We start from the raw sequence: 27,762 nt of genomic DNA on the forward strand, positions 1-27,762 counted from the left end.
ACCCATGTTAAAGCATGGGGAAAAAAACGCAAGTGTGAAACCAGCCTTAGCATGTCATTCTCCGCAAGGAGAAATGATACTTCTTGGATTTAGGCTCCTATACACACACATTTCCTCAAGAAATTCTTAGAGGGCTGTTTGTTCTTTGCATGATATGTTATAGATGAGCCTCTTAGGTTTGCACCCGTATTTTTATGTATTTCTATCTCATTGTCACCTTTCACTCCAGTGTTATTGCAAGAATTTTAAATACTTTTAATATTTTTTTTTTATTTTTTTTTTACATTCAGATCAAGTTACAATCAGCGTTGTTTTTTACATGTTATACAGCAAGTACAGCACGTCACCTTCTGTGTGACACGGTAAGATGCAGCTAGTGACCGCGCTACAACTGTACATCATCTTACACTCTCGGAGATAAGCGGTTACATGATACAAGTTACAGCAAACCAATGGAAGAATCCTGGGAACTGTCAAATCAGCTTGTTCTAGCACCAGTGACTGTGGAAGTCTATTGTTCCATGGAAAGTCTTTTTTTTTTTTCAGTTTTCAGTCAGATGTAATAGACAGGTGCGATAATTACGAAAACTGAGCAAGACATTAAAAGTTAAATTAAAACCAAACACAGAAATAGTCACAGTGATCATATTCATGCCCCACTTTTTTCCATTTTATGTACAAAGTGTTCTATAATTTATTTACATATTCAATATTCTTGTGCAAATAGTTATAACAGATGACTGGCAAAGGTTATTTATGAGTCATTTGACAAGATAGACAGATAGATAGATAGATAGATAGATAGATAGATAGATAGATAGATAGATAGATAGATAGATAGATTTTGTAATTAGATATATAGTTGCATAGATAAGTGTCATATAAATAGTATTCAGATGGATTTATATAAGATAAAAAGAAAGAAAATAGAGACATAGATAAGAAATAGCTATGAAATAGATAAATAGATGATTGATAGAAAATAGATATGACATAGATGATTGAATAATAGATGATAGACAGATATTCTACATATAGGACTTGAGTATCTTAGCAGATAGCTTCTAGAATGGTTGATAGCTTGTCTTAAAGGGAATCTGTCACCCCATTTTCGGCCTATAAGCTGCGGCCACCGCCATCAGGGGCTTATCTACAGCATTCTGTAATGCCGCACATCTGCCCCCGATGTAACCTGAAAGAGAAGAAAAACAAGTTAGATTATACTCACCGGGGGGCGTGGTCAGGTGCGGTGGGTGTTGCAGTCCGGTCCAGCACCTCCCATCTTCTAGAGATGATGTCCTCCTTCTTACTTCTGCCGCGGCTCCGGCGCAGGCGTACTTTCTCTGTCCTGTTGAGGGCAGAGTAAAGTATTGCAGTGCGCAGGCGCCGGGAGAGGTCAGAGAGGTCCGGCGCCTGCGCACTGCAGTACTTTGCCCTCAAAAGGGAAGAGAAAGTACGCCTGCGCAGGAGCCGCGGCAGAAGAAGGAGGATGTCATCTCCAGAAGATGGGAGGCGTCGGACTGGACCACGACACCCATCAGACCGGACCGGACACCGGGGTGAGTATAATATAACTTATTTTTCTTCTCTTTCAGGTTACATCGGGGTCAAATGTTTGACATTACAGAATGCTGTAGATAAGCCCCTGATGGCGGTGGCCGCAGCTTATAGGCCAAAAATGGGGTGACAGATTCCCTTTAAGGGGGTTAGTCTACCATCAACATTTCACAGTACAGGCAATAAAAGTATGATTGGTAGTAGTCCAACCACTCAGGCCTCCAGGAACATTGACGTAAGACCGGAGGGCACTTTGAAGGAGGTTGATGGACCACATTTTCAGCAACTGAGTTTTGCACAGAGCTGCTGATGTTCATGGTGCAATCCTGTCCAACATTGTGTCCTCTGTCCAAGTGGAAGATGCAAAGCATTATCTGTAGTTAGTTGATCTCTGCTGCACTGTGTTACATTAAAGTTTGTTATTCCTGGTCAGGTCTTTGCAGATGCAAATCACCCAGGGAGGGGACCATGTATAGACAGTGACCAGGAAATGAATTTATGTTGTTGTGAATTCCACAGATGGAAGATTCGTTAATATAGCTATGAATAAGAATGGGCTGTAATAGCAGCTGTGTCACAAGATCAGTAGAAGAATACAAAGTATTTGCCATGTAACTCAACCTTTTTAATTTAGGTTGTAAATTGTAAAACATTTTTAGAGATTGTCCACTCTAAAGGGTCATTATGCTAAGTTCATGATAGCTAATACACAAGCAAAGGGATTGTCAATTGATATCAGTAATCTGAAGCTGTTTATAAAAAGAATCTGCAAGAAGAGGGTTAATCTACATTGTCAAGGAGATCTTCAAAAATGACCCTAACGGTTATGGTCTTGCTTTTTTTTTCTAGAAATCCAAGTCTTCTTGATCAATGATGTCTTCCTCTCTACAATTTTTGCATTTATCGTCACACTTTTCAAAGCTTCCATTGTTATTCACATATACTTGGCCAACTGTTTCATTTGTTAATACACCATCAGGGCTATCCCGTGATGAGTCTCCATCTTCATCTACGGATGAACTATCAGGATACATCTGTGTCTTATTTGACTGCCCATTTGAGAATGTTTCTTCTGCATTATGGTTTTCTTTGTACTCTGCTTCAGCATTTTCTGCAGAACCATTGTGTGTTATGAGAGAGACTTGACCCATACAAAGTTTATGTAAATATGAGCCACCTTCCTCTTTGACATCTTCCTCAGTGCTGTTAACAGAGTTCGTTATTTCATTTTCAGCTAGGTGGTCTTCAACTTCTTGGCCATCATCTTTGGTGTTGATTTCAGGGTTAGTGGTTTCATTTTCATCAGGGTGGGATTCATCTTCTTGGAAATCTTCCTCTGTGTTCATACTGGGGTGAGTTTCGTTATCAACATTGTGGTCTTCATCTTCTGGGACATCTTCAGTGTTAATATCAAGGTTAGTGCTTTCATTTTCAACAAGGTTGTCTTCATTTTCTTGGACATCTTCCTCCATGTTAATAAGAGGGTTAGTGGTTTCATTTTCGACAAGGTTGTCTTCATTTTCTTGGACATCTTCCTCCATGTTAATAGGGTTAGTGGTTTCATTTTCGACAAGGTGCTCTTCAGCTTCTTCAACATTGTCCTCCGTGTTGACATCAGGGTTAGTGGTTTCATTTTTGACAAGGTGATCTTCACTTTCTTGGACATTAGGGTCAGTTGTTTCATTTTCCTCAATGTGGTCTTCATCTCCTGAAAATTCATCTGTTGGTACATGAACTTCTTCAGTATTTATTTCTCCTTCATTCTCAGTCTCATTCATTTCCTCTATATTATTTGTTACTTTTTGTTCTGTGTGTGGACAATCGGAACTATGTTCATCATTGTTCTCATTGTCTTCACAAACTGATGTATTTCCATCAGGGCAATTAATACTTGTCTCTTTTGCAATGGCAGAATTTTTCTCCAATACATCAGAATTAGAATTTTCGAAATCATCCTCCAAATCTTCTGTAGGTTTAATTTCTTCATCAAGTCCATTACTTTCCAGTTGTTCACTTCCTCTTTCTTGAGCTTCAGCTATAGATTGAAAATCACTTGAGTCACAACCTTCACATTCATCTTTTACTGACTTGACCTCTTGACTAATGCTATCTTCAATTAAAATATCTGATTCACCGTTATGAATTTCTTCACCAGCTGCTTCATTGGAAGCGTCTTCATTCTCAGTCGAGCAGCCATTCACTATGCTTTGGTCAGCTTCTTTGCTTTGTTCCTTTAGCGGTGGAAGGAGTACAGCATCACCTACATCATATTTAGGGTCATTGTTCTCTCTCTTTACTTTTAAAATCTGTTGTAGGTCAAAGGCTTTAATTATTGGGGCATTGATAGCAACTGCTTGTGGTTTAGCTAATTTTAATGCTCTTTTTTGCTTGATACATTTCTCACATGGGCAGAAGTCACCATTAGGTAGTCCACTGCTGTCATCCCCAAAGGAAGCACTGAACGTTAGATCTTCTTCATCAGTTTCAGATGAAATTTCATTTGTTCCAACATCCCTGTTGTCCCCACATGCATAGCGGTGCATGGACACCCTATGCATTGATTGTAAACGTCTTCTTCGTTCATCTGCTTGTAGAGAAAACTTGCCTTCCACTGGAGGCCGTGGAATCCTAGCTCCTGTCTGGGATTGTATTCTCTTGAGTTCACTCGAAATGCTCCTCTGGATTCTTTCACTTACTTCATTTTTAAGCTCAGTAATCATCTTATCGAGATTTTCATTGTCTTCCAAGTTCCACCGGACTTTGAACTCATTCATGGCATCTACATAGTGAGTCATGAATTCTTTTTCAATTTTTTTCAGCAGTTTTAATACCCAAACTGGATCGGCTACATGTCCCTTTTTCTCCTTATTTTTCCCATTTGAATCAGATGTAGAAATTACGGTTGACGGACTATCATTTGGAGAACTGATGTTGTTTGTTTCTGGTGAGTTGGGCTCATTGGATTTTGGTTCTCCATCGTGGCTAAGGATATTCATGTTATCATTATTTGAAATCCTGTGTTCTTCTACCACTTCAATACATTCAACAACATTTACATTATTTACTGAATTATAATGTCCCTCTTCTTCTGTTTCATCTTTTACATTTGTTTCAAATGCGTTCTCACTGTCGTCAAACTTCTTCTCATTCATGTTTTCATCCACACTGCATGGTTTAACCTCTTGAAAACTAGCTGAATCTTCCTCGTTTGTAGCTTCTTGTCTTTTCTCTTCACTGTGTTCTTCAAAAATTACACTTCTTTGTTCACAGCTTTGCATATTTGCGGTAGCACATTCTACCTCTTTAGCTACTTTAGTAGACAGTTTTCCATCATCTGGCCTCCCAATTGTTACCATGTGGTCACCTCCACAAGTTATGCTTCCATCACCAGATCCTTCAAAGCCACTATTAATGTCAACACCGGAAGATGAAACGGGTGTTAATTCATCATCTCTAGAGTAGCGTTTTCCAGATTTAATATTGGCGATACTCTTGTTAGTTGAACCCTCTACCCATAATGCCTGTAATATGTTTAACAATTCAAAGTACTTTGGTTTTCTTATGTCATTCGTACTCTTTGTGATCTCTGTTTGGCTTTCATCTAGAAGCTGAAGACTAGCTAGGCATGATATTAGGACGGTGGCAGAATTACTGAGCTTTCTTCCCATGGTCTGAGATACTTCTGGTACACTGTTCGATCGATCAAATTTTGAGTCCTGTAGAGATTTTAGCAATGCTTTCATTATTTGCACAGAGGTCTGCACATTGTTCGGGAGAAACTTTTTGTCACAATCAAACTCGTTTGGCACTGACTCATTTTTAACATTATTTGCTGCTACCTTACTTGATAAAGATTCCTCAACATCTATCGCATCAGAAATATTTATGTCCTGAATGTCATTTTCAGTAATAATGCCATTTACATCTTGAGATATCTCTTCTTTAGTCTCACTGCTGTTGTGCTCCTCTTTTACAGACTCCTCAATCAACTGTCCCTCTTCTGGTTCCATATCAATGTCTGTTTTCGACTCATCTGTTCCTATCTCAGGATCTTTTTTTTTCTGGCATTCTTCCACTTCACACTCAACAACCATTGTTTGTGAGGGAATCTTCCTTAGCCATTCATTTACTACTTCCTCTGGGGTCACATTTGGTAATGCAGATGGAACAAGCTCAATATTTATACTGTTTACTGCATCTAAATATTCTCCCTTATGTCTTTTCTTGGAAGAGCTAGAACTATTCTTACATTTTTTGGTACTTTGCAAGCCTTCTGCACTATTATGACTTGTCACAACAGTTTTTGACCTCTTGCAGGTTTCCGTACTATCTCTAGATCCCGTCATTCCCTTTGATCCTGGTGTTGATGTTCTTGAGATATCCGTCTTTTCTCCATTCATAGTTTTTACCTGGTCACTCGACATACTAGAACTAGATAATCTAAAATGTGCTAATCTTACATTTTGATGGGTTGGTTTTCCTTCAGGAGGTGAAGGACCTTGGATAGAATTTTTATCAGAAGCTTCTGTTTGTCTAGGGAAGTCAGCAACCATGTCGTCATTTACTGCATCCCCTGCTTGTGACATTTCTCTGTTACTATCATGGATAGAATTCTGGTCAACTTTTTCAGAACTTATAACTATACTACTCCTTTCAGACACTGATGATACTCTAGAGCTAGCATTTAAGATGGGTTCATTTTCGTGACAGCTGGCACAATTGAATTTAGAACTAAGAGATTTACTTGAAGCTCTCGAAATGGGTAGCTCACCATCGTCGCTTACTACCTGATCTGACTTTTCAGCACAAGTTAATGGTTCATTACAGCTTTCCTGATGGCTTAACGTTTGCTCCTCATCTTGTACACAACTTGGTTTTACGGATTCAGATATTGAGGACACTGATTGACATGACTTGGTGGATTGAAAGCTCTGCCCCTGATGTTCACTAAAGGATGTTCTCTTGGACTGAGGCAGGGTAATTTCGCATTCGCTCACACTGTTCTCGCAATCATCTATACTTTCAAGTTTCGTTATGAAATTTTCACTGTTTTGTTTTGAAACAGAAGATAAACAGGGAGAGTTCCGCAAACTATTTTCATTGAGTCCATTGACCTTCACACTTTTTTTAGAGGAAGATCTAGATTTAGTTGAAGATCTGGAAAGTGTTCTTGTTGAACGATTATCACAATCATCAAGACTAGTTTTCCTAGATGATTCCTTTTCAGAATGTATACCAACACTATCATGTGAGCTATTTTTCTCTTCAGCAGGTTCACTTCCACAGAGATCTTCTGAGTTTCCCGTTTCCGACGATATGCCTTGCATATTCTTCAGTGATCCCTTAGAACTGGGATGGTTTGTTTCTTCTTCCTCCTCATTATGGCTGAGGTTTGATGCGAAGCTTTTTGTGGCTGAGCTATTTTTCTTCATTATTCCACTTTTACTCTTTCTAGAATGTAACGATGACTGTGAACCAACACTTATTCTTGCACTACAGTTTTCACTATCTGAACAGGGAATGGGAGATGCTTCTGCACACTCTTCTGAGCTGCCTGCATGACTTCTATGGCTACAATGTTCTTCAGACTGTAGGTTCTTCATGGAACCTTGACTATTTAGGCTGGAAATTGACTTGCTTTGACTCCTGCATATTTTTGTTTGTTCATTATCTGATATTGCTTCTACGTTTGAGGTTGACCGGCCGCTCCGGCTTGCACACTGACTAACCGTTGAATATGTAACTGTTGTATCTCCATTTTCTTTGATTTCAGAATAATGTGAAGAGTTTTGCACAATATGCTCTGTGTACTCTTCAGAGGACATAGAATGTGGGCTATCAATCGATGCCTTTTCATTGCACACCAATCTGTGTCGCGAGGATGTACTTGAAGTCGATGATCGAGTTTGCCATGTAGCTCTTTTCACATAGTCCCCTTGTTGGTTGATATGCATTGGGTTTTTCCAGATATCATACTCTTGACATTGCATGCCACAGTGACTGCAACACATGTCCTCTGTGCCCGCATCGTTTATCTTTGAGGTATACGAGTCACCATCACATGGGTAAAATGATTCATCTGTCTCTGAATAATTTTCAGTGTGCAATTCTCCCATCTTCATGTTTTCATCATATAAGCTAAGTTGTTCGCACTTTGCTTTACCTATCGTACTGGACTTTTTTATCTGTGTGGACCATTGGAGCGTTTCCTCGTTAAGGAGACGAAAACGAACCTTCATCTCTACTGAAAGGCTGCCATCTTTGTTTACATGAACTTTTTTTTCAATGTCGTCATTGAGTAAGGAGTGCCCTGTCTCCGCTGATTTTTCACGAGGACACATATTGGGATAAGACCCGTAGCCGCTGTTTACTGGTGACATATTCAAGCCATTTGGATATGATTTTTCGGATGACAGAGATGTCCTCTTGCTTGATGCTGACCGAGGGTGGATCACGCTCTTTTTGGCTTTTAGTCCAAAGTTTGCTGTACAAACATATATAAACAGAAAACAGTGTTAGTTCCATATAGACATCAAACTGTGTAGTCTTTAATTGTGCTATATCTATAAGGGTATAAGCATGACACCAGAATCTAATATGCAAATTAGTTGTCCCCTAAGAAAGTTTAGGGAGGAGAGTTCACTTGAAAACATTTTCTCATGGTCTCTAAGTCTTCCAACGCCAGATGGATCTCAAGAAGGAGAATTGGGGCCTGGAACCTAGAGGTCCCACTCTCAAGAGGACACTTTGACCTACAGTATATGAAAAAACTAATATTACTAAAGGCCCAGGATAGTTGGGCCCTTGGTGGAGATTTTGCATTGGGGTTTACAAGCTTCAATTTAGGTCACTGGAGAGAAGGCTTCTTCTCAGATACTCTAGGTGAAGAGCTGCCATAGGAGAGTTAACCCCATATGTGTCTGAATTAACTGAGAATGAGAATTTACTGAGGGATGGTAATTTGCAGGCACCACACTTTCACAACTTGAGCACACCTCTCTTTGACCAGGCCATGTCTCTAGAACTAATATCCGGACATATGTATACTGTTTGGATGTCTGAGCTGTATTGACATGGCATACATTTATTTAAAGGGCTAGTAGGGTCTAATGTGACCTCAGACTAATGAATACCCCCAGAGCAGGAACTGGGCGTTGTGAGGATTCACCGATTTCTTAGCGGGGAATGACGGTGATGTATGTGTCATGCATACTCCTGGCCAGAGCCCGTCTAGGGAGCGTGGTCTGGCTCCATAAACTTGTATTGAGTGAGTCCATGCCCACTGGATGGCGGCGACCACTAGATGGGGAGCGGTCTTTCTCAATACAAATGTATAAACCAAGGCCGCACACATTGGACGGGATCTGGCCAGCGAACCCTCGCAGCACACAGTGCGTACACTGGGGGGATTCATAAGTCTCCGGTCACACAGAGTGACTGCAGACTTATCAATTTAGACCAGACAACCCCTCCATTAATTTTTGCACACATTTTTGTAGCACAGAGTTGAGCGAAAGCAATGTCTTAGGTTTTCATTAAAAAAAAAAAAAATATCTAAGCCAGTGTGTGAAGTAAAATATTGTTGTCTGCCTCATGCTGCGCCCAGATTACATAGCAAAAACCTGCTGACAGATTCCCATTAAAGGGGTTGTGAAAGTAAATTATTCAAAAATGCACTATGCAAAAGTTTTCTAAATCACACCAATATTTGGATACCGCAGAAAAATGGCAGCAGGTCTCTGGACTGAGGAGTCACAATCTATATAATCATCTTATTCTGTCTGTCTGTAACCGAAATCCCACGTAGCTGACTGGTCGCGGCCGCCAGGCCTCGAACAATCAGCGACAGGCGCAGTGCGCAGGCGCAGTCCGGACTTCAAAGGACACACGCTACCACTACCGTGGGGAGATCAGTGGCGCTAGATGCTGATCTCCCGTCGGTTGCTGTGGGTCATCTCTGGCCACACGCACGTCAGCGGCGACGCAGCCGGGAGATGACCGGCGCTAGCCGGTACCCAGGGTCCGGAGGAGGAGAGGAGACTCCTCTGGACCCTGGGTACCATCAACCTGTAAAAAATAGAATTAAAATAAAAAATAGTGATCTACTCACCTTCCGACGGCCTCCGGACTCTTTCTCTCCTCTCCATGCTCCCGGCATCTTCCGTTCCCAGTAATGCTTTGCGCCAAAGACCGCTGATGACATCGCGCTCTCGCGAGAGTGACGTCAGCAGCGGTCTTTGGTGCAAAGCATTACTGGGAACGGAAGATGCCGGGAGCGTGGAGAGGAGGGACAGAGTCCGGAGGCCGTCGGAAGGCGAGTATATCACTTTTTTTTAATTTTAATCTCCCCCTGGCCATATTCTAGAGTACCCGATGCTTTAGAATCGGGCCACCATCTAGTGTAAAATATTTGGCTGTGAGAGAAGGCCGATGTTTGCCAAAGATCTGAAGAATGGTACAATAATAAGGGTTAGCAGGAACAGTGAAGATTAGTGGAGGGTCCTACATGTTTGGAGCTGCATGTCAACAAATGGAGTATGGGTATGTGGTTAAGATTAATAGTGTCCTTAATGCTGAAAAATATAAGTAGATACTCATTCATCATGTAATACCATCAGGAGGCGTCTGATCGCCTCCAAATTTATTCTGCAGCCGGACAAAGACTCCCAACATCCAGCCAATGTCAGTAATAATGAGGAGTCCTGGGGGTGATGATCCGGCCACACAGAGCCATGATCTCACATTATCCAGTCTGTCTGGGATCACATGAAGAGACAGAAGGATCCGCACAAGCCTCATACACGGGAGATCTGGGGTCAGGGCTCCAAGATGTTTGAAATATGCAAAAGTTTCTTCAAAAACTGTGCACAAGTGTTCCTAAAAGAACTAATGGAGGCGATGGTCAGTCACCAAATATTGATGTGATTTACATTTCTATTTTGTTCATAAACTTTTCATTTTGTTAGTTGACAAAAACATTCTATTTTTAAAGCATCCTTACTCCGCCGCATTTTTCCACAAAGCTGCACTACTGAGACATTCTGACGACAAAATAATCATCTCTAATTTCTAAGAGGCACAATGTTGTTAGCATAGACCTTGTGTGGCTCCAAATCATTAAAAGTGGTGATTTCTACTTGTCTTGAATAGATCATCGATAAATATTTCTATTTGGATCTACACAAGTTCTTCATGGACAAAATGCACCTAGACAAAAATTAGTCGGGGACTTGCTGATCTGAAGATCGCTCAGTAGTTAAGTCTAAAACTTTGGACCTTTGACGTTGAGACCTCATACAGTTTCTGACTTTGTTTTCATTTTCTTCTGGTAGGTTGAAAATGTTGAAGCCATGAGAATCCTGAAAAATTCATTCTTTATCACAAATTATCTGCTTCACCTTCCCACAAAAAGTCTTAACTGATTCCTTGGAAGATGCTCAGAAGTCCATGCTGTTTATGTGGAAAGATTTTAAGAGATTGAATATGTTCATGTCCTTCCTCTCCTAGTTGAGTTCTCACGACAGTCTTCCCCCCTTTTCTGGCCATAAGAACTTTGAAGTGTATTTCTACAAGCTAATTCCTGCCCGGGATCAAACACAGTTTCATGGACCTTGGATTAGCTGAAGAAGGGGAAGCTCAAGGAATAGACAGTAAAAGATGGTGCTCTTGTATAAACCTTCCTGGAAGTAAATCCTGACTTGAGCTTCCAGACTTAACATCTCAAGGTTTTCACTCCATAATTTTAACTTTATTGCATTGAGATGGGACGTAAAATTCACACATGGACAAAATGCAAAATGTACGATTGTCCAGCCCCAACTCCGAAAAGGATGATCATTTTGAGCTTTTTTTTATATTTTATAAAAACTACTGAATATTACTTAATATTGTATTAAATTCATTTTTGTAACATTTAATGAATCTTGAATGTGTATATAATAGAAAGTGTGCTGACGTGTTAACTAATAACAGGATTACCAAGCTCATGACATCAAAGATAAACTACCAGACTTGTAAAATCTCCAGTTTCACTGTCTTCTTAATGTTTATGAAATGGAAACACTAAAACTTTATTGACTGATATATAGAGATCTGGATCAGGTGCAGGTGGTTTTATTTTTGTTTAAGATTCACAAAATATTTAGTTTGCTGCAATTACTGTTCCAAAAGTTGCAATAAAGTGTTGTTCTTTGGTGCCCTAGCATTTCCTATCATTTGGTAAATTTTTGGGGTTCTCGTTTCCAGACTACATCTTCCGCGTATCTCTTTGGGTAAAAAAGTTGCACCCAGCCTTGGAATGGTCAGATTTTTGTGAAAAGGTTGCAAGATCTCTTGGCTGCAATGAGGACACATTACATGCTGGCTTTACAAGGGATTCTTTCAGTAGGTTTTTGCTACCAAATTTGGGAACAGTAGCTCCTGACCCAACATGTCATGTCACTGTCAGGGATGGCAGTGCCGACATTGCTGAAGTGGTGCCAACTGCAGGAGGTAAACACTTTTTTATGGTCTTGAATTCATGAAGCTGAGATTGTGCAGTAGTGGACAATCCCCTTTAAGAGGGTAGCACGGTGGCTCAGTGGATAGCATTGCAGCGCTGGAGTCCTGGGTTTGAATCCCACCAAGGACAACATCTGCAAGGAGTTTGTATGATCTCCCTGTGTTTGCGTGGGTTTCCTCCGGGTACTCCGGTTTCCTCCCACATTCCAAAGACATACTGATAGGGAATTTAGATTGTGAGCCCCAACGGGGACAGTGATGATAATGTGTGCAATCTGTAAAGTGCTGCGGAATATGTTAGCGCTATATAAAAATAAAGATTATTATTAAAAATAAAGATTATTATTTAAGAGAGATAACTTGTGTTTCCCTCTAATTAGTATACATGCATTCTTGGCCAAACTGAGCATACATGCATGCATGATATTTGTTGTCCGCCCAGTGAGTGTTCAGCCAACAGCTATTAAAGGTGCATAAGCAAGAAGACTCGAGAGAAGAAGCTGGAGATTAAAATTACAGGAAGTGTTAATATATCAGAGCTAATATGTTAGGAACGGCGGAACACACTAAATAAAAAAACTAATAAAGTGCGTTAGTCGCTCGGAGTCCACCGTGCAGTAGGGGATATAACCGCTGCTAAGTGGTGGCAGGAGCAATATGGCGGAAACGCGCACAGGGTTAAACTTCACCCAGGTGCGCAGAGCAATCTCAGTTAACTCACAGAGATGCCACAAATGACTGAGCCTGTTGAGGTCACAATACTCAGTAAAAACGCACACACGGTATACGGTCACAGGAGTAGCCCAAGACGGCAGCACTACTACCGTTTGCGGAGCGTCGCGACTGCGGATGCAAAAGGGGCTGCTACTGCAGCGCAGCGTGGACACTGCCGCCACACGACAAGGCTAAGACGCAAGCGCAATGTCGGACGCTAGCAGCTGTGGATGTTGCAGCAGTGGAGCGCTGGCGCAATGTCGGACGCTAGCAGCTGTGGATGTTGCAGCAGTGGAGCGCTGGCGCAATGTCGGACGCTAGCAGCTGTGGATGTTGCAGCAGAGGAGCGCTGGCGCTGATACTATCTCAGTCCCTATCCACATGCGTAATATCAGAGGGAAGGGGTTTCAAATGAGTCAGTCACCAGAATCATACATCCGTCCTCATACACACAGCAGCAAGTAAGTCTATACTAGCGCAAGGCGAAACAGCTGGGACCTTCCGCAAGTTTCCAGATCTCTGAGATGGACCAATGAGATCTGGAGCGGGACCTGAGCACATGACTCCCGATCTCCAATGGGATCGTCCCATGAGCATGCCCAGTAGGAGGACAGAAGGACTTAGCCTCAGGAGAGATTTGCTGCAAGGCAATCTCCTCTGCAGTAGATAAACAGCAGGAGACTGCAGAATGTGAGGATCTGGATCCCTGCGGAGTAAACACAGAAATCCGACGCCTAATATAATATGGCTGACATTATGGATAGACAGCAATTGTCTGTGCCTGAGATGAGAAGTCTGGATATTGTTGAGGATACAGGACACAGGCAAGTTTTTTTTATTCCAGAAGATAAGCTCCAAATGCAATGCAGAAAATAAAGCCAAAGCTCACATAACCTCTGACTACGACTACACTTACCATTTTTCTTGTTGTCCATGACCTCAGAATTGTTGGTTAGATGAGATCGGAGACCTGGGAGCTTGTCTGGAACACTTTTACGCATATTTTCCATTTGGATTGGCTTGAAGGGCTCTTTCCCTGCACAAATGAGGATGTTGGAGGACTGCAGAACTGCTTGTATATTTTCAATCTGTGGAGTACAAGAACTATGTTTATTAACTCCTCTAAATTGTACATGGAAACACAACCCTCATTAGTTACAATACTAAAACTTTTTTTTTAACCTTATGTTGACGATAACTTACTCTTTGCACACCAACCTAATGGGTGCAACTTCTTGGTACTTTGTACCTGCCATCTTGGTCCTCCTATGAAGCTCAGCCAGATGCTGAGCTTTATAAGAGACCAAAATTTACACTATATAGTGTGGCAAATATTTTAAGGGCAATTATAGGTTCAAGCCTACTAAGAAGACAAAATGTTAAAGCAAAACATCAAAACAAAAAAGTTTAACAAAAAAATAAAAAAAAGAATAAGAGGCAGAGTACAAATATTCAAATCACCTTGTTTCCCTCATTAAAAATAAAGAAATTAATAAAATCCATATATTTAATATTGCCTTATCCATAACAGTCCAGTGTATAAAAATATAAAATTAATGAATCCAAAAGCTAAATGCTATAAAGAGAAAAAAATAAAGTACAAGAATTGCAAATTTTTCTATAACCACAGCTCCCTAAAAAAAAAATAAAGAAAATTAAAAAGATCAAAATGTCGTATATAGCCCTAATTTGGTATCTAACTATTCAAATCGCCATGCAAAAAACAAGACTTCACACAGCTCCAATGACAAAAACAAAAATATTATGAGTCTCAGAAAACGGTGACACAAACCAAAATCTCTGTAATCTTACTGACCAGAGGAATTAGGTTTTCACGTCATCTTTACCATACAATGAATGATGTAGAAACAAAACTCAAAAAACAATGGCAGACTTGCATTTTTTTCATCGTTTTAACCAACTTTGAATTTTTTCCTATATTTCAGTACATTACATAGTAAAATTAATGGTGTCATTCACAACTACAACTCATCTTGTAAAAAGCAAACCCCCATATATAGCCATGTGGATGGAAAAATATAAAGTATTGTTTTTGGTAGAAGAGGAAAAACGTAAGCACAGAAATTAAAAAAATTACCTGATCCTTTAGGGGTTAAAGGTTATGTACACTTTCATGCACTTTTTTTTATTGTTCATTTGCTTCAGAAATGCAGTCAAACAATTTTCAAAGTAATTTTTATGAAAGATGTTCCACTATTTTGCTGCTTCACAACGTCGGGAATTCCTATGTCTAACCGTGTGAGATGCAAAAATGTTAAAAATCTATCAGAGCTCCTTCTCGTGACATCTCTCTGCTCTACCTCCGCTCTTCCGTTAGAGACAGTGGTTGTGCACAGATTTCCACAGGCTAGAGAGAGTAGATAGCAGATTTAGGGGAGAGAAAACAGGCATGCCAATGATAAGGAAATGTGTGCAGGATAGAGGCTGTGTCGGTATATAAGCTAATTGAGACAGCAGCTTCCTGGATACACATAGGCTTTAGATCCAACCTTTATTACTGAAAGAGACATACAAACCTAACATCCAGCCTATATTACTGGAAGAGACATACAGACCTCACATCCAGCCTATATTACTGGAAGAGACACACAGACCTCAAATCCAGCCTATATTACTGGAAGAGACATACAGACCTCACATCCAGCCTATATTACTTAGTGAGACACATAGACCTCACATCCAGCTTATATTACTGGGAGAGACACACAGACCTCACATACAGACTATATTACTCTGAGAGACACACAGACCTCATATCCAGCCTATATTGCTGGAAGAGACATATAGACCTCACATCCAGCTTATATTACTGGAAGAGACACACAGATCTCACATCCAGCCTATATTACTGGAAGAGACATACAGACCTCACATCCAGCCTATATTACTTAGAGACAAATAGACCTCACATCCAGCCTATATTACTGGAAGAGACATACAGATCTTACATCCAGCCTATATTACTGGAAGAGACATACAGATCTCACATCCAGCCTATATTACTGGAAGAGACATACAGACCTCACATCCAGCCTATATTATTGGAAGAGAGATACAGACCTCACATCCAGCCTATATTACTGGGAGAGACACACAGACCTCACATCCAGCCTATATTACTGTGAGAGACACACAGACCTCACATCCAGCCTATATTACTGGAAGAGAGATACAGACCTCACATCCAGCCTATATTACTGGGTGAGACACATAGACCTCACATCCAGCCTATATTACTGGAAGAGAGATACAGACCTCACATCCAGCCTATATTACTGGGTGAGACACACAGACCTTACATCCAGCCTATATTACTGGGAGAGACACACAGACCTCTCATTCAGCATATATTACTGGGAAAGCTATATTCCACAAAAGAAAAATCTGAAACTTGGATCAGGTTACAAACTGCTTATCAAGGAGCCTGAAAATGAATGAAGGAATGAAGATTGCAAACAAAGATGAGTAGTGGAAGAGCTACTTTTAGACCCTGCAATGAAATTCTGATTTGCTCATAACATACTGTATTCTATACAAAAAAATATTTCTTATATGAGCTGTTCAATCAACAAAATTCTTTTATATGCCCTATAAATTACTACAGCATCCCTTTCTATATCCTTCCTTTACACCAACCCAATCTATCCTCAATCCACCTATCCCCACTTTCCATGTCATTGTCATTCAACAGTCACCATAAAATATTACCCAAGAAAACTGGGCAATAGAGAGAACAGAAGGTTCCATTGTAAAAAAGAATCAGTAAGTTCAATATATTGTTCGAAACAGACTTTCAAATAAAATGTACAACTTTTTCAAGAAGAATCCAGAAATTGCTTACATTTTCCTAAAAAGGTCTTTCAGGTGAATTAATCCTGGGTTCTGGAGCAAGGATCGTGCAACAGCTGCATGAGATGGATTCGCTCTGAGTCTGAAGTCATCTTTGCCCTTATCTACCCCTTCTATCACACGCAATCTGCAGTCCTCATCAGACCTTCTTGGTTTTCTCTTCCCTTGTCTCATTTTTTCCAGGAGGCTCCATGATTTCTCCGATGCTTCCCCATACTTTAGGACTTATTACCCCAGCACATTAGACTTGTTACCATCCTTCAAATTTCAAAAAGCAACCTGAAAAGTCCCCTCTTATAAATCTCATAACCTACAACAACCCTATCTCCAGTGCACAACGGTATAAGAAGCTTACTGCCATCTATTACTTCTTAAATAGTAAGCTATCGCGGTCATGGTCCTCTCTGCTTGGAGTTTATGGTATTTGCTCTGATCGTACTGCTCTCTGGAATTCCCACACGGTGCCTTTAATGATACAGCAGTAAAAGAACCACAAGCTATTTATTGTCACAAGCATTGTTTAAGTCCTAAAAAGTTATCAAAAAATTATCTTCATCATAAGGAATTTAAAGTGAACCTGACAACTGATACATGCTGCCCAATCCATTGGTAGCATGTATCAGGCGCTGGCTGCATGATCTCACCAGGTATGTTTGACTCAGAAATGCTGCGGCATTTCAGTGAAAAACATACTTTAAATGCCACAGGGGACTGAGCCTTGCTGGAGACTAGTCAGACAGGCAGATCCCCGGTGGCTTCTTCTGTTGCCCTGGATTACCTGTTTAAGGCTTTAACAAGCTCTCAACCTTGACAGCTAGAATGAGTGGTACAAAGTGGGTTCAGGAGCTGAGCTCCATCCGTATGCCACTTTGGGAGAGATTTGATATACAGGGGACCCCTTTTGAAAGGCTAGAATAAGAAATGCTGCAGAACCATGCTGTTTAACCCATTAGGTGCCAATCACTTGTGACCACGGCATCTAAGCAGTTAAATAGAGGCAAGAAACTCCGTTATCCCATTGTGGAATGCTAATTAGCTGTGATGGTAGTCGGTGGCCTAATAAAAGCCTCAAAATCTGCCATCTTTGTACACCTGTTAATCCTTGCAAAGGACATAGATCTATATGATAACACTAAATCAGGGGTAGGGAACTCATAACACAGATTTCCGGGACCACAGTGCTTGGGCTGACAGGCCCAGTTTTGCTGGCCCTTTAATTCCTCCTTACACTGTGAACACTTGAGTGCATGCAATGAAGTATTACATACTGACTCTGGTCAGTGCCAGTTTCAGGACATTTGTTGCAGGCGGTGTTAGCGTGTTCTGTGCTCCAATTTCCTTCCTATTAGGAAGGCAGCAGTGCCTCCTGTAATGCATATGCTCCAGGCCCATTGTCTCCTATGTGATATATTTGTTCCAGCCCCAGCACTCCTATGTGATGCATATCCTCCAGACCCATTGTCTATGTGATTGATGTATATACTCCACTCCCATTGTCTCCTATGTGATGTATATGCTTCAGCACCAGTGTCTCATAGGTAATGTATATGCTCCTATCCCAGTTTATCCTGTGTGATTTATATGTACCAGCTCCAGTGTCTTCTGTTGTGAGTTCATTTTTCCCTTCACCAGTGAGGTCTGATGAACTGCCTCTTCTGGCGAAGGAAGGTAGTGAGGCTGATTACCTAACAGCTGAGCAGGTAGATGATGACTGGGTCACAGGAACTGATGACTGGATATAAAGCAGCCGACGCCCTGCTGCCTTGCTGGTGATTTTCCTGCTGGATTCTTGGAGACCAGTCTGATTTCTGCTTCTCAAAGCTAAGTTTTGCTCTGCTTTTTGTACACTTTAGTTCTGGTTTTGTTTGCCTTGTTTTTTGGAGTTCAGCCATCCCCGGACGGGGGTGAGCTGAATTCCATTTTTGTCTCTGATCTGTTGATCTCTGGCTCTGTCTTCAGAATATACCTGAGTGCTGATATAGTCTTTTGAAGCCTAGCGACTTCAGGGCCTGTTTTTCCTATCAGTCTGTTGGTACTTTTTTGGATAGGGTTTTTGCAGATTGCAGACAGCAGCTTTTCTATCCTGTCCTATTTAGTTAGCTTGGGCCCCATCATTTGCTCAACCTATCTTTCTATTTGTGTTAGTGTTTTTCATCTTGCTTCGCAGTCATTATATGTTGGGGGCTGCCTATTGCTTTGGGGTCTGCTCTGGGGCAGTTTAGATTTCCCCTTTCTGTCTTTAAGCTAATTTAGTTCTCCGGCTGTGATCGAGGGGTCTAGGGCACCGTAGGAACCCCCCACGGCTACTGCTAGTTGTTGTGGATAGGTTCAGGGGTCTGCAATCCGATAGCTGCCAACTTCTCTGGTTTTCTGGACTTAGCTATTATTTTTGTTTTTTCCTCCTTCGGTGACTCATCCATAACAGTCTTCTATGTGATGTATGTGCTTCAGTCCAAGTATGTCCTATGTAATGTATGTGCTCCAGCACCAGTGTCTTCTATGTAATTAATATACATCAGGCCCAGTATCTCCTATGTGATGTATTTGTACCAGCCTCAGTGTATCCTATGAGTTGTGTATTAATTATCTACAATGTATTCTATGTGATGTATATACAGCTGTCTCACTGTCTCCTATGTGATGCATATGCAGCAAACTCAGTGACTCCTATGTGATGTATATGCAGCAGTTTTGGTGTCTCCTATGTGACATCTATATAGCAGTCTTGGTGTCTCTTATGTGTCACAAAAAAGCAAGAATAAAGGGGTTCGTTGAAGCATTCCAGGGCTATAATCTCAAACTGACAGTGGTCAGAATTGTAAAATTGGCTTGGTCATTAAGTACCAAATTGGCTCTGTCACTAAGAGGTTAAGGGTACTGTCACACTTAGCGACGTACCAGTGATCCCGACCAGCGATATGATGCTGTCAGAATCGCTGGTGCATCGCTAAGTGGTCACTAGTGAGCTGCCACACAGGCAGATCTCACCAGCGACATCGCTGGGGATGGGGATCGCTACTTACCTGTCACACCAGGCGATCCTGCGTCCTCCCGCCCGGCTCCACGCGTCGCCCGGTGTTGCAATCGCTTATTAACGGTATAACAGTGACCGCAAAAAAAAGAGTCTGATTTTCCATTTAATTTCTCTCTCCTCTGATGTGATCGCACATCAGAGGAGAGAGAAATAGGGTCCCCTGATCACCCCCCCTCGTACCTCCGCTGTCCCTGCAGGTCCCCCCCCTGAAGTCCCCGGGGCCGCTGGCTTTTTCTGGGAGAAAATGGCTGGCGCATATGCCAACCCCCCTAAAAAAATGTTTTTTTTTTCTAAAAGTGTATTAATTGTACATAATTCCTTCCCATAAAAAGTTGATAAAAGTTTGTTAATAACTTATATGAACCCTAAAATAATGCAACTGAAACATACAACTCAGTCTCCCCTAAAAAAAAACAAGTGTTCTTCTAACTACAGTATGTCACGAAAAAAAACTACAAAAAGTAATGGCTCATGGAACGCAAAAATAATAAAGCAAAAACAAAATGGTCTGACATAAAGGCCAAATCTAGCTGCGATGGCAAGAAGCTCGAGAATTGTATTTCTGGCAATCTGCAATCCTCTGTTAAAATGAGCAAGAGTTAATATTTTCCTGTGTTAGATAGAAACTACAGAAAACCTGGTACAGAGAAGAGCAGAACCCATCCTTCGCACAATGGAAGACAATGTGACTAGGCCAAACCCGATAGAGCAAAGCCTGATTAACAGTTAATGATGTCTAATCTGATAATGTCTTCCTGGCTCCTGAGCAGCGTGAGGAGTTGTCACACGACAGCAGGAATTTTACTTTCGGTGTAAGAGTGGTACAACTATACAACGATTCACTAGAAATGTGCAATCAAGATCTCATCATCTACAGTGCCTTGCAAAAGTATTCGGCCCCCTGGAACTTTTCAACTTTTTCCCACATATCATTCTTCAAACATAAAGATACCAAATGTAAATTTTTGGTGCAGAATCAACAACAAGTGGGACACAATTGTGAAGTTGATCGAACTTTTTTTGAAAATTCAAGAACTAAAAAGTGGGGCGTGCTATATTATTCGGCCCCTCTACTTTCTGTGCAGCAAACTCACTCCAGAAGTTCATTGTGGATCTCTGAATGATCCAATGTTATCCTAAATGACTAATGATGATAAATATAATCCACCTGTGTGTAATCAAGTCTCCGTATAAATGCACCTGCTCTGTGATAGTCTCAGGGTTCTGTTTGAAGCACAGAGAGCATCATGAAGACCAAGGAACACAACAGGCAGGTCCGTGATACTGTTGCGGAGAAGTTTAAAGCCGGATTTGGATACAAAATTATTTCCAAAACTTTAAACATCCCAAAGAGCACTGAGCATCAACCACTGCAAATCTACCAAGACCTGGTCTTCCCTCTAAACTTTCATCGCAAACAAGGAGAAGACTGATCAGAGACGCAGCCAAGAGGCCCATGATCACTCTGGATGAACTGCAGAGATCTACAGCTGAGGTGGGACAGTCTGTCCATAGGACAACAATCAGTCGTACACTGCACAAATCTGGCCTTTATGGAAGAGTGGCAAGAAGATATCCATAAAAAGTGTCATTTAAAGTTTGCAACAAGCCACCTGGGACACACACCAAACATGTGGAGGAAGGCGCTCTGGTCAGATTAAACCAAAATCAAACTTTTTGGCAACAATGCCAAATGATATGTTTGGTGTAAAGGCAACACAGCTCACCCTGACCACACCATCCCCACTGTCAAACATGGTGGTTTTAGCAGCATGGTTTGGACCTGCTTTTCTTCAGCAGGGACAGGGAAGATGGTTAAAATTGATGGGAAGATGGATGGAGCCAAATACAGGACCATTGTTGAAGAAAACCTGTTGGAGTCTGCAAAAGACCTGAGACTGGGACGGAGATTTGTCTTCCAACAAGACAATGATCCCAAACATAAAGCAAAATCTACAATGGAATGGTTCACAAATAAACGTATCCAGGTGTTAGAATGGCCAAGTCAAAGTCCAGACCTGAATCCAATCGAGAATCTGTGGAAAGAGCTGAAAATGTTCACAAACGCTCTCCATCCAACCTCACTGAGCTCGAGCTGTTTGCCAAGGAAGAATGGGCAAGAATTTCAGTCTCTCGATGTACAAAACTGATAGAGACATACCCCAAGCGACTGCAGCTGTAATCGCAGCAAAAGGTAGCGCAACAAAGTATTAAGTTAAAGGGGCCAAATAATATTGCACGCCCCACTTTTCAGTTTTTGAATTTCCACAAAAATTTAAAATAACCAATAAATTTTGTTTAACTTCACAATTGTGTCCCGCTTGTTGTTGATTCTTCACCAAAAATTTACATTTGGTATCTTTATGTTTGAAGCATGATATGTGGGAAAAGGTTGAAAAGTTCCAGGAGGCCGAATACTTTCGCAAGGCACTGTATCTCACATTTAAAGTGCTGTGAAAAAGTATTCAAACTCCATGAACTTTTATACATTTTTTTCACGTTGCTCCCACAAACTTAAATGTATTTTATTGGGATTTTTATGTGATAGACCAACACTAAGTAACAAGTATTTATGACGTGTAAAAGAATGGATACAGGGATTTCTAATTAATTTAATAATATGAATCTGAAAATTGTGAGGTTCATTTCTATTCAGTCCTCCGGAGTCAGTACTTTGCAAGACGATCTTTGTCTGCAGTTACTGCTGCAGTCTTTTGGGGTCTGTCTCTACCAGATTTGCACATCTAGAGGTGACATTTTTGCTCCTTCTTTGCACGCTCGCTCTCGCTCAGTGAGATTGCATGGAGACGTCTGTGATCAGCATATTTATGTCTTGCCACAGATTCTCAATGGGATTTAGGTCTGGGCTGTGCCTGGGCAGTTCACACACACAGGACTATGCTTTGAACTAATCCTTCCATTGAAGCTTTGGCAGGATGTTTAGGGTCATTATTCCGCTGCAAAGTGAACCTATGCCCCAGTCTGCAGTTTTTTTGCAGCCTCTAACAAGTTTCACGCTAAGATTGACCTGTATTTAGCTCCTTCCATCTTCCCTATCCCTGCTGAAGAAAAGCCTCCCCACAGCATGATGCAGCCACCATCATGTTAGACGGTGGGGATGGTGTTTTTCAGGGTGATGTCCAGGGTTAGTTTTCCGCCACATATAGTGCTTTGCATTTAGCCCAAAACATTCTATTTTTGTCTCATCTGACCAGGGCACCTTTTTCCACATGCTAGTTATGTCCTCTACGTGGTATATAGCAGAAGGGGCTCTAGTCAAATGAGACAAAAAAGAGAACAATTTGGGCTAAATACTAAATGCTATGTGTTGTGGAAAACTAACACAGCACATCAGCCTAAAAACAACTTCCCCACCATCACAAATGGTGGTGACAGCATCGTGCTGTGGGGAGGCTTTTTTTAAGCAGGGACAGGGAAGCTGGTCAGAGTTGATGGGAAGATGGCTGGGGCTAAATACAGGTCAAACCTGTAGGAGATCCTGTTAGAGACTGCTAAAGACGAGTTCACCTTCCAGCTGGACATCGACCCTAAACATACTGATAGAGTTACATTGGATGGTTTAGATCAAAGCATATTCAAAGTACTGTTCCTACAAAGTATTGACTTAGAGGGGCTGAATACAAAAGCAAATCACAATTTTCGGATTTATATTTCTAAAACAATTAGAAAACCATGTATCATTTCCTTTACACATTACAAATGCTTGCCACTTTGCGATGGTATCACATAAAATCCAAAAAAGGTACATTTAAGTTTGTGGGTGTAAGGTGAAAAAATATAGAAAATTTCAGGAGGGTGTGAATACTTTTTCAAGGCACTTCATCTATAAAGGTGTGGACATACTCCATGTGCGGGGGCGTGTAGACAGGGGCCCGTGAGGGAGGGGACCCAGCTGATCTGTACAGATAACTTATCAACTATATGTCATCTCTGTTGTTTCTTTACTTATTTATTTTTTCATCCAGATTGTCTTACTCAGGACCTTGTAGCATAAAAGGCAGAAACACTAACAGTGAGCCAAAGGCTTCACTGTTATGTGTAAGCGAATTTTCTCTACCCAAAGATCTAAACGGTGTGCAACAAATGACATATATGACCGCTACACGTAAAGTTAGGCATGTCCTCCATTCATCAAGTTGACAAAAATCTAAGCTGTAATAACTACTTTTACTTAAGTGATTGATACAAGATTTTTATATAGCGAATTTTCTATACCAGGGGGTGACAACCCGCCCATCATTCCATTCAGTGTGGCCCCTAACCATCTGGTCACAGAAATGCTCACTTTTGGGTGTCTGTTCGCATGTAGTTTCCATAACAAAGAAAAGAGGGGTGGCGCACAGTCATCTCTCCGTCCCCATACATAGTATAAGAATCAGATACCTTAACCCCTTTTTGTTACTCCAGAAAAATGTACACACGTGGTCAAAATTGTTGGTACCCCTTGTTTAATGACAGAAAAACCCACAATGGTCACAGAAATAACTTGAATCTGACAAAAGTAATAATAAATCAAAAATCTATGAAAATGAAAGTCTGACATTGCTTTTTCAGCCATGCTTCCACAGAATTTTAAAAAAAATTAAAACTCATGAAATAGGCCTGGACATAAATGATGCTACCCTTAGCTTAATATTTGTTGAGGCAATCACTGCAATCAAACGATTCTGCAACTGTCAATGAGATTTCTGCACCTCTCGACAGGTATTTTGGCCACTCCTCAAGAGCAAACTGCTCCAGTTGCCTGGTGTTGCAGATGGCATGTTTCAGCTCTTTCCAAACATGCTCAATAGGATTTAGGTTAGGGCTCATAGAAGGCCACTACAGAATAGTCCAATGTTTTCCTCTTAGCCATTCTTGGGTGTTTTTAGCTGTGTGTTTGGGTCATTATCCTGTTGCAAGGCCCCTGACCTGTGACTGAGACCAAGCTTTCTGACACTGGGCAGCACATTTCTCTATAGAATCCCTTGATAGTCTTGAGATTTCATTGTACCCTGTACAGATTCTAGACACCTTGTGTCAGATGCAGCAAAGCAGCCCAAGAACATAACAGAGCCTCCTCCATGTTTCACAGTAGGGACAGTGTTCTTTTCTTGATATGCTTCATTTTTCCGTCTGTGAACATAGAGCTGATGTGCCTTGCCAAAAAGTTCCATTTTTTGTCTCGTCTGTCAATAGGACATTCTCCCAGAAGCTTTGTGCCTTGTCAATATGTAGTTTGGTAAATTCCCGTCTGGCTTTTTTATGATGTTTTTTCAACAATGGTGTCCTCCTTGGTCTTCTCCTATGAAGTCCAAATTGGCTCATACAGTGACGGATGGTGCGATCTGTCACTGATGTTCCTTGAGCTTGAAGTTCACCTTTAATCTGTTTAGAGGATTTTCTGTGCTCTTTTGTTAGCATTCGTATTATCCGTCTCTTTGATTTGTCATCAGTTTTCCTCCTGCGGCCACGTCCAGGGAGGTTGGCTACAGTCCCATGGAGCTTACATTTCTGAATAATATGTGTAGTCACAGGAACATCGAGCTGCTTGGAGATGGTCTTATAACTTTTACCTGTAACATGTTTGTCCATAATTTTCTTTCTAATCTCCTGAGACAACTCTTTCCTTCGCTTCCTCTGCTCCATGTTGAGTGTGATACACACCATGTCACCAAACAGCACAGTGAGTATCTGTAGCCTCTATACCGGCCACTCACTGATTCCAAGATTGTAGACACCTGTGATGCTAAGTAGTGGACACACCGCGATGTAACATGTCCTTTCTGTCACATTTCTGTCCAGGACTATTTCATGAGTTTTATTTTTTTTTTAAATTCCGTGAAAAGCAATGTTTGGCTTTTATTTGTTCATTTTAATACATTTTCATAGATTTTTGATTTATTATTACTTTTGTCAGATTCAAGTTATTTCTGTGACCATTGTGGGTTTTTCTGTCATTAAACGAGGGAGGGGTACCAACAATTTTGACCACGTGTGTATATGAATTTTACAGGTGGCCGTCTTTGCATGTGGTTGTGTATATTGAAGTTTATTGCATTTAAGCTTACAATGGGGAAAGACATAAACGTAAGGCTCTCCCCTATCCTAAGTGGGAGGCAAAGTGGACCTCTATAGTTCCCATGGGTGCTGCCTTCACTTTCTTTACCAGTCTCTATAAGGCATTTTGGCATATAATGCTAGAAACGTCTCAGACGGTAGTAACCTCTAAATTGTATTGTGGCCGTTTGGAGTGATTCAACATGACAATGTGGCCCTCAGTTGTGCACTCCTTTTCTTCACAAAGGAAAACTCACTGACTAGCATTAGAAAGACCACCATGTTTTGTTTTAAGATGTTCTCCAGGCAAAAGTAATTTTAGAAATTGGCTTTAAAGTTTCCCTAATATCACTGGTTTAGCCCAAGTTTCCCAATCCTCTTGTAGCTCTTCCATCAATCATGGCAGCTTTTCTTCTAGATCTGTACTGGGGATTTCTGACTTCAAACACTGTCAATGCAAGGTGGAAAGACAAAGCAACTACCAGAGTATCAGAGCACCTGGCGTAATATAGGACTTTATTAATAAATTATATAATTTATGATTTTTCATTTGGATAGAAAACCCCTTTTTATGCATAATTTATAATATAAAGCCATTCACAGTTAAGAACTTCATGTTTCATATAGCCACATGACTACTTACTTTTCTTCCATCTACAGTATATAACCTTCGTACAGTATACTGCAAGAGATCGGAGGCGTCCTCCAGAAATGTCCTGAAATTCCGCGCGTTCCTCCGATTTAGGATGACCGAACGTCTAATTGTTGGATCCCCATTCTTCACTAGCACAATTTTCTTCCGTACTTTCGGCACCTGTTGAAAATGTGTAGCAGAGTATTCCTCTTCAGAGTCCCCATGTTGACCTTGCTTTCGGGAACTATCTGGACGAATGCCTCTGTGATTTCCCCCTTTGTGTCCAGCCATGGGTTGAACGTGCTTTTTGTCAGAGCAGATATAACTTCCTCCATCCTGAAGTTGCTCCAGTCTGCTTATATTATGCGTACCTCGAGGAGTAGTAATTGTCCGAACCCCAAATGGCAAAGGAACTTTGTTTGAAAGATCGTCCATGAGGGCGCTAAAACTTTTGAAGCTACGACGATTAATGGCCATCTTTACTCCACTGAACTGAGGATCTCCACTCTTAAAGAAGGTTATTTTCTTTGCTGGAGTCACTACAGAGACTGCATGAGATCGAACCACTGGCGGAAAAGGACGATCTGGACTGGATGGTGGGGCCGAGTAACCTTCAGCTACAGATGGATTCATTCTGGTGCGTAATCAGGATCTGAAATTTAGAACAATTGTCATTACCATCATATCAAATTTGAAAAATACAGATAAAACTTTCCATGTGTATCTAGGAAATGTAGAAATAAATTATTGAGACACAACGCTCCCAACTAATTTGATAGATTATGTCATAAATAGACAAACTGCAAATCACTTTATTTAATAATTATGTTGTCTTAACCCCACCCCCTCCCAAAAAAAAAAAACCACTTCAAAATGCAGTCTACTAGTTGTCTCTCTGCTGTCCAACATTCTGTCCCCTTCCCATTTTCAGGTGTAGTTTGTTGCTATTAGAAGAGAAGCTGAAACAGATTACAGGAATTGGGAGCCGGTCTTTGTCTCTCTACAGGAAGTAAGGATGGCTCTCTTTCCTCTCTCTAGGAAGTGAGAATGAGTTTTTGCATCTCTACAGGAAGTGGGCAGTCTTTTTCTCTCCACAGGAAATGGGACAGGTCTGTCTCTCTACAAGAAGTAGGGATGGCGCTTTGTCTCTTCTACTGAAAGTGAGGCTGGGTCTTTGTTTCTCTTCATTAGGTGGGACTATATCTCTTTATAAGAAGTGGGGTGGTTCTTTTTTATTCTTTCGGAATTGATAGCTGGTCTTTGTCTCTCTTCACAAAGTGAGAATGAGTCTATGTCTGCCTACAGAAAGCGAGGGTGGGTCTCTATCTCTGTTCAGGGGGTGGATTTATCTAGGTATAAGACGTTGGGGTGATTTTTTTGTCTCTCTTCAGGA

The 27,762-nt window shown here is 41.0% G+C and overlaps 1 protein-coding gene across 1 annotated transcript; it reads right to left on the reverse strand.

Annotated features, from left to right (window-relative positions):
- Positions 1-2,402: 2,402 nt before the first annotated feature.
- Positions 2,403-27,002, reverse strand: RP1L1 (RP1 like 1). The gene is made up of 3 exons (XM_073586609.1): positions 26,379-27,002; positions 13,688-13,859; positions 2,403-8,041 (listed from the first exon to the last, which is right to left on the reverse strand). The coding sequence occupies exons 1-3, from the start codon at positions 27,000-27,002 to the stop codon at positions 2,403-2,405; spliced, it is 6,435 nt and encodes a 2,144-aa protein (XP_073442710.1).
- Between the last annotated feature and the right edge of the window lie 760 nt (positions 27,003-27,762).

Source organism: Dendrobates tinctorius, unplaced genomic scaffold (assembly GCF_039654945.1).
Source record: "Dendrobates tinctorius isolate UK_male_01 unplaced genomic scaffold, ASM3965494v1 ptg000093l, whole genome shotgun sequence".
Classification (NCBI taxonomy): domain Eukaryota; kingdom Metazoa; phylum Chordata; class Amphibia; order Anura; family Dendrobatidae; genus Dendrobates; species Dendrobates tinctorius.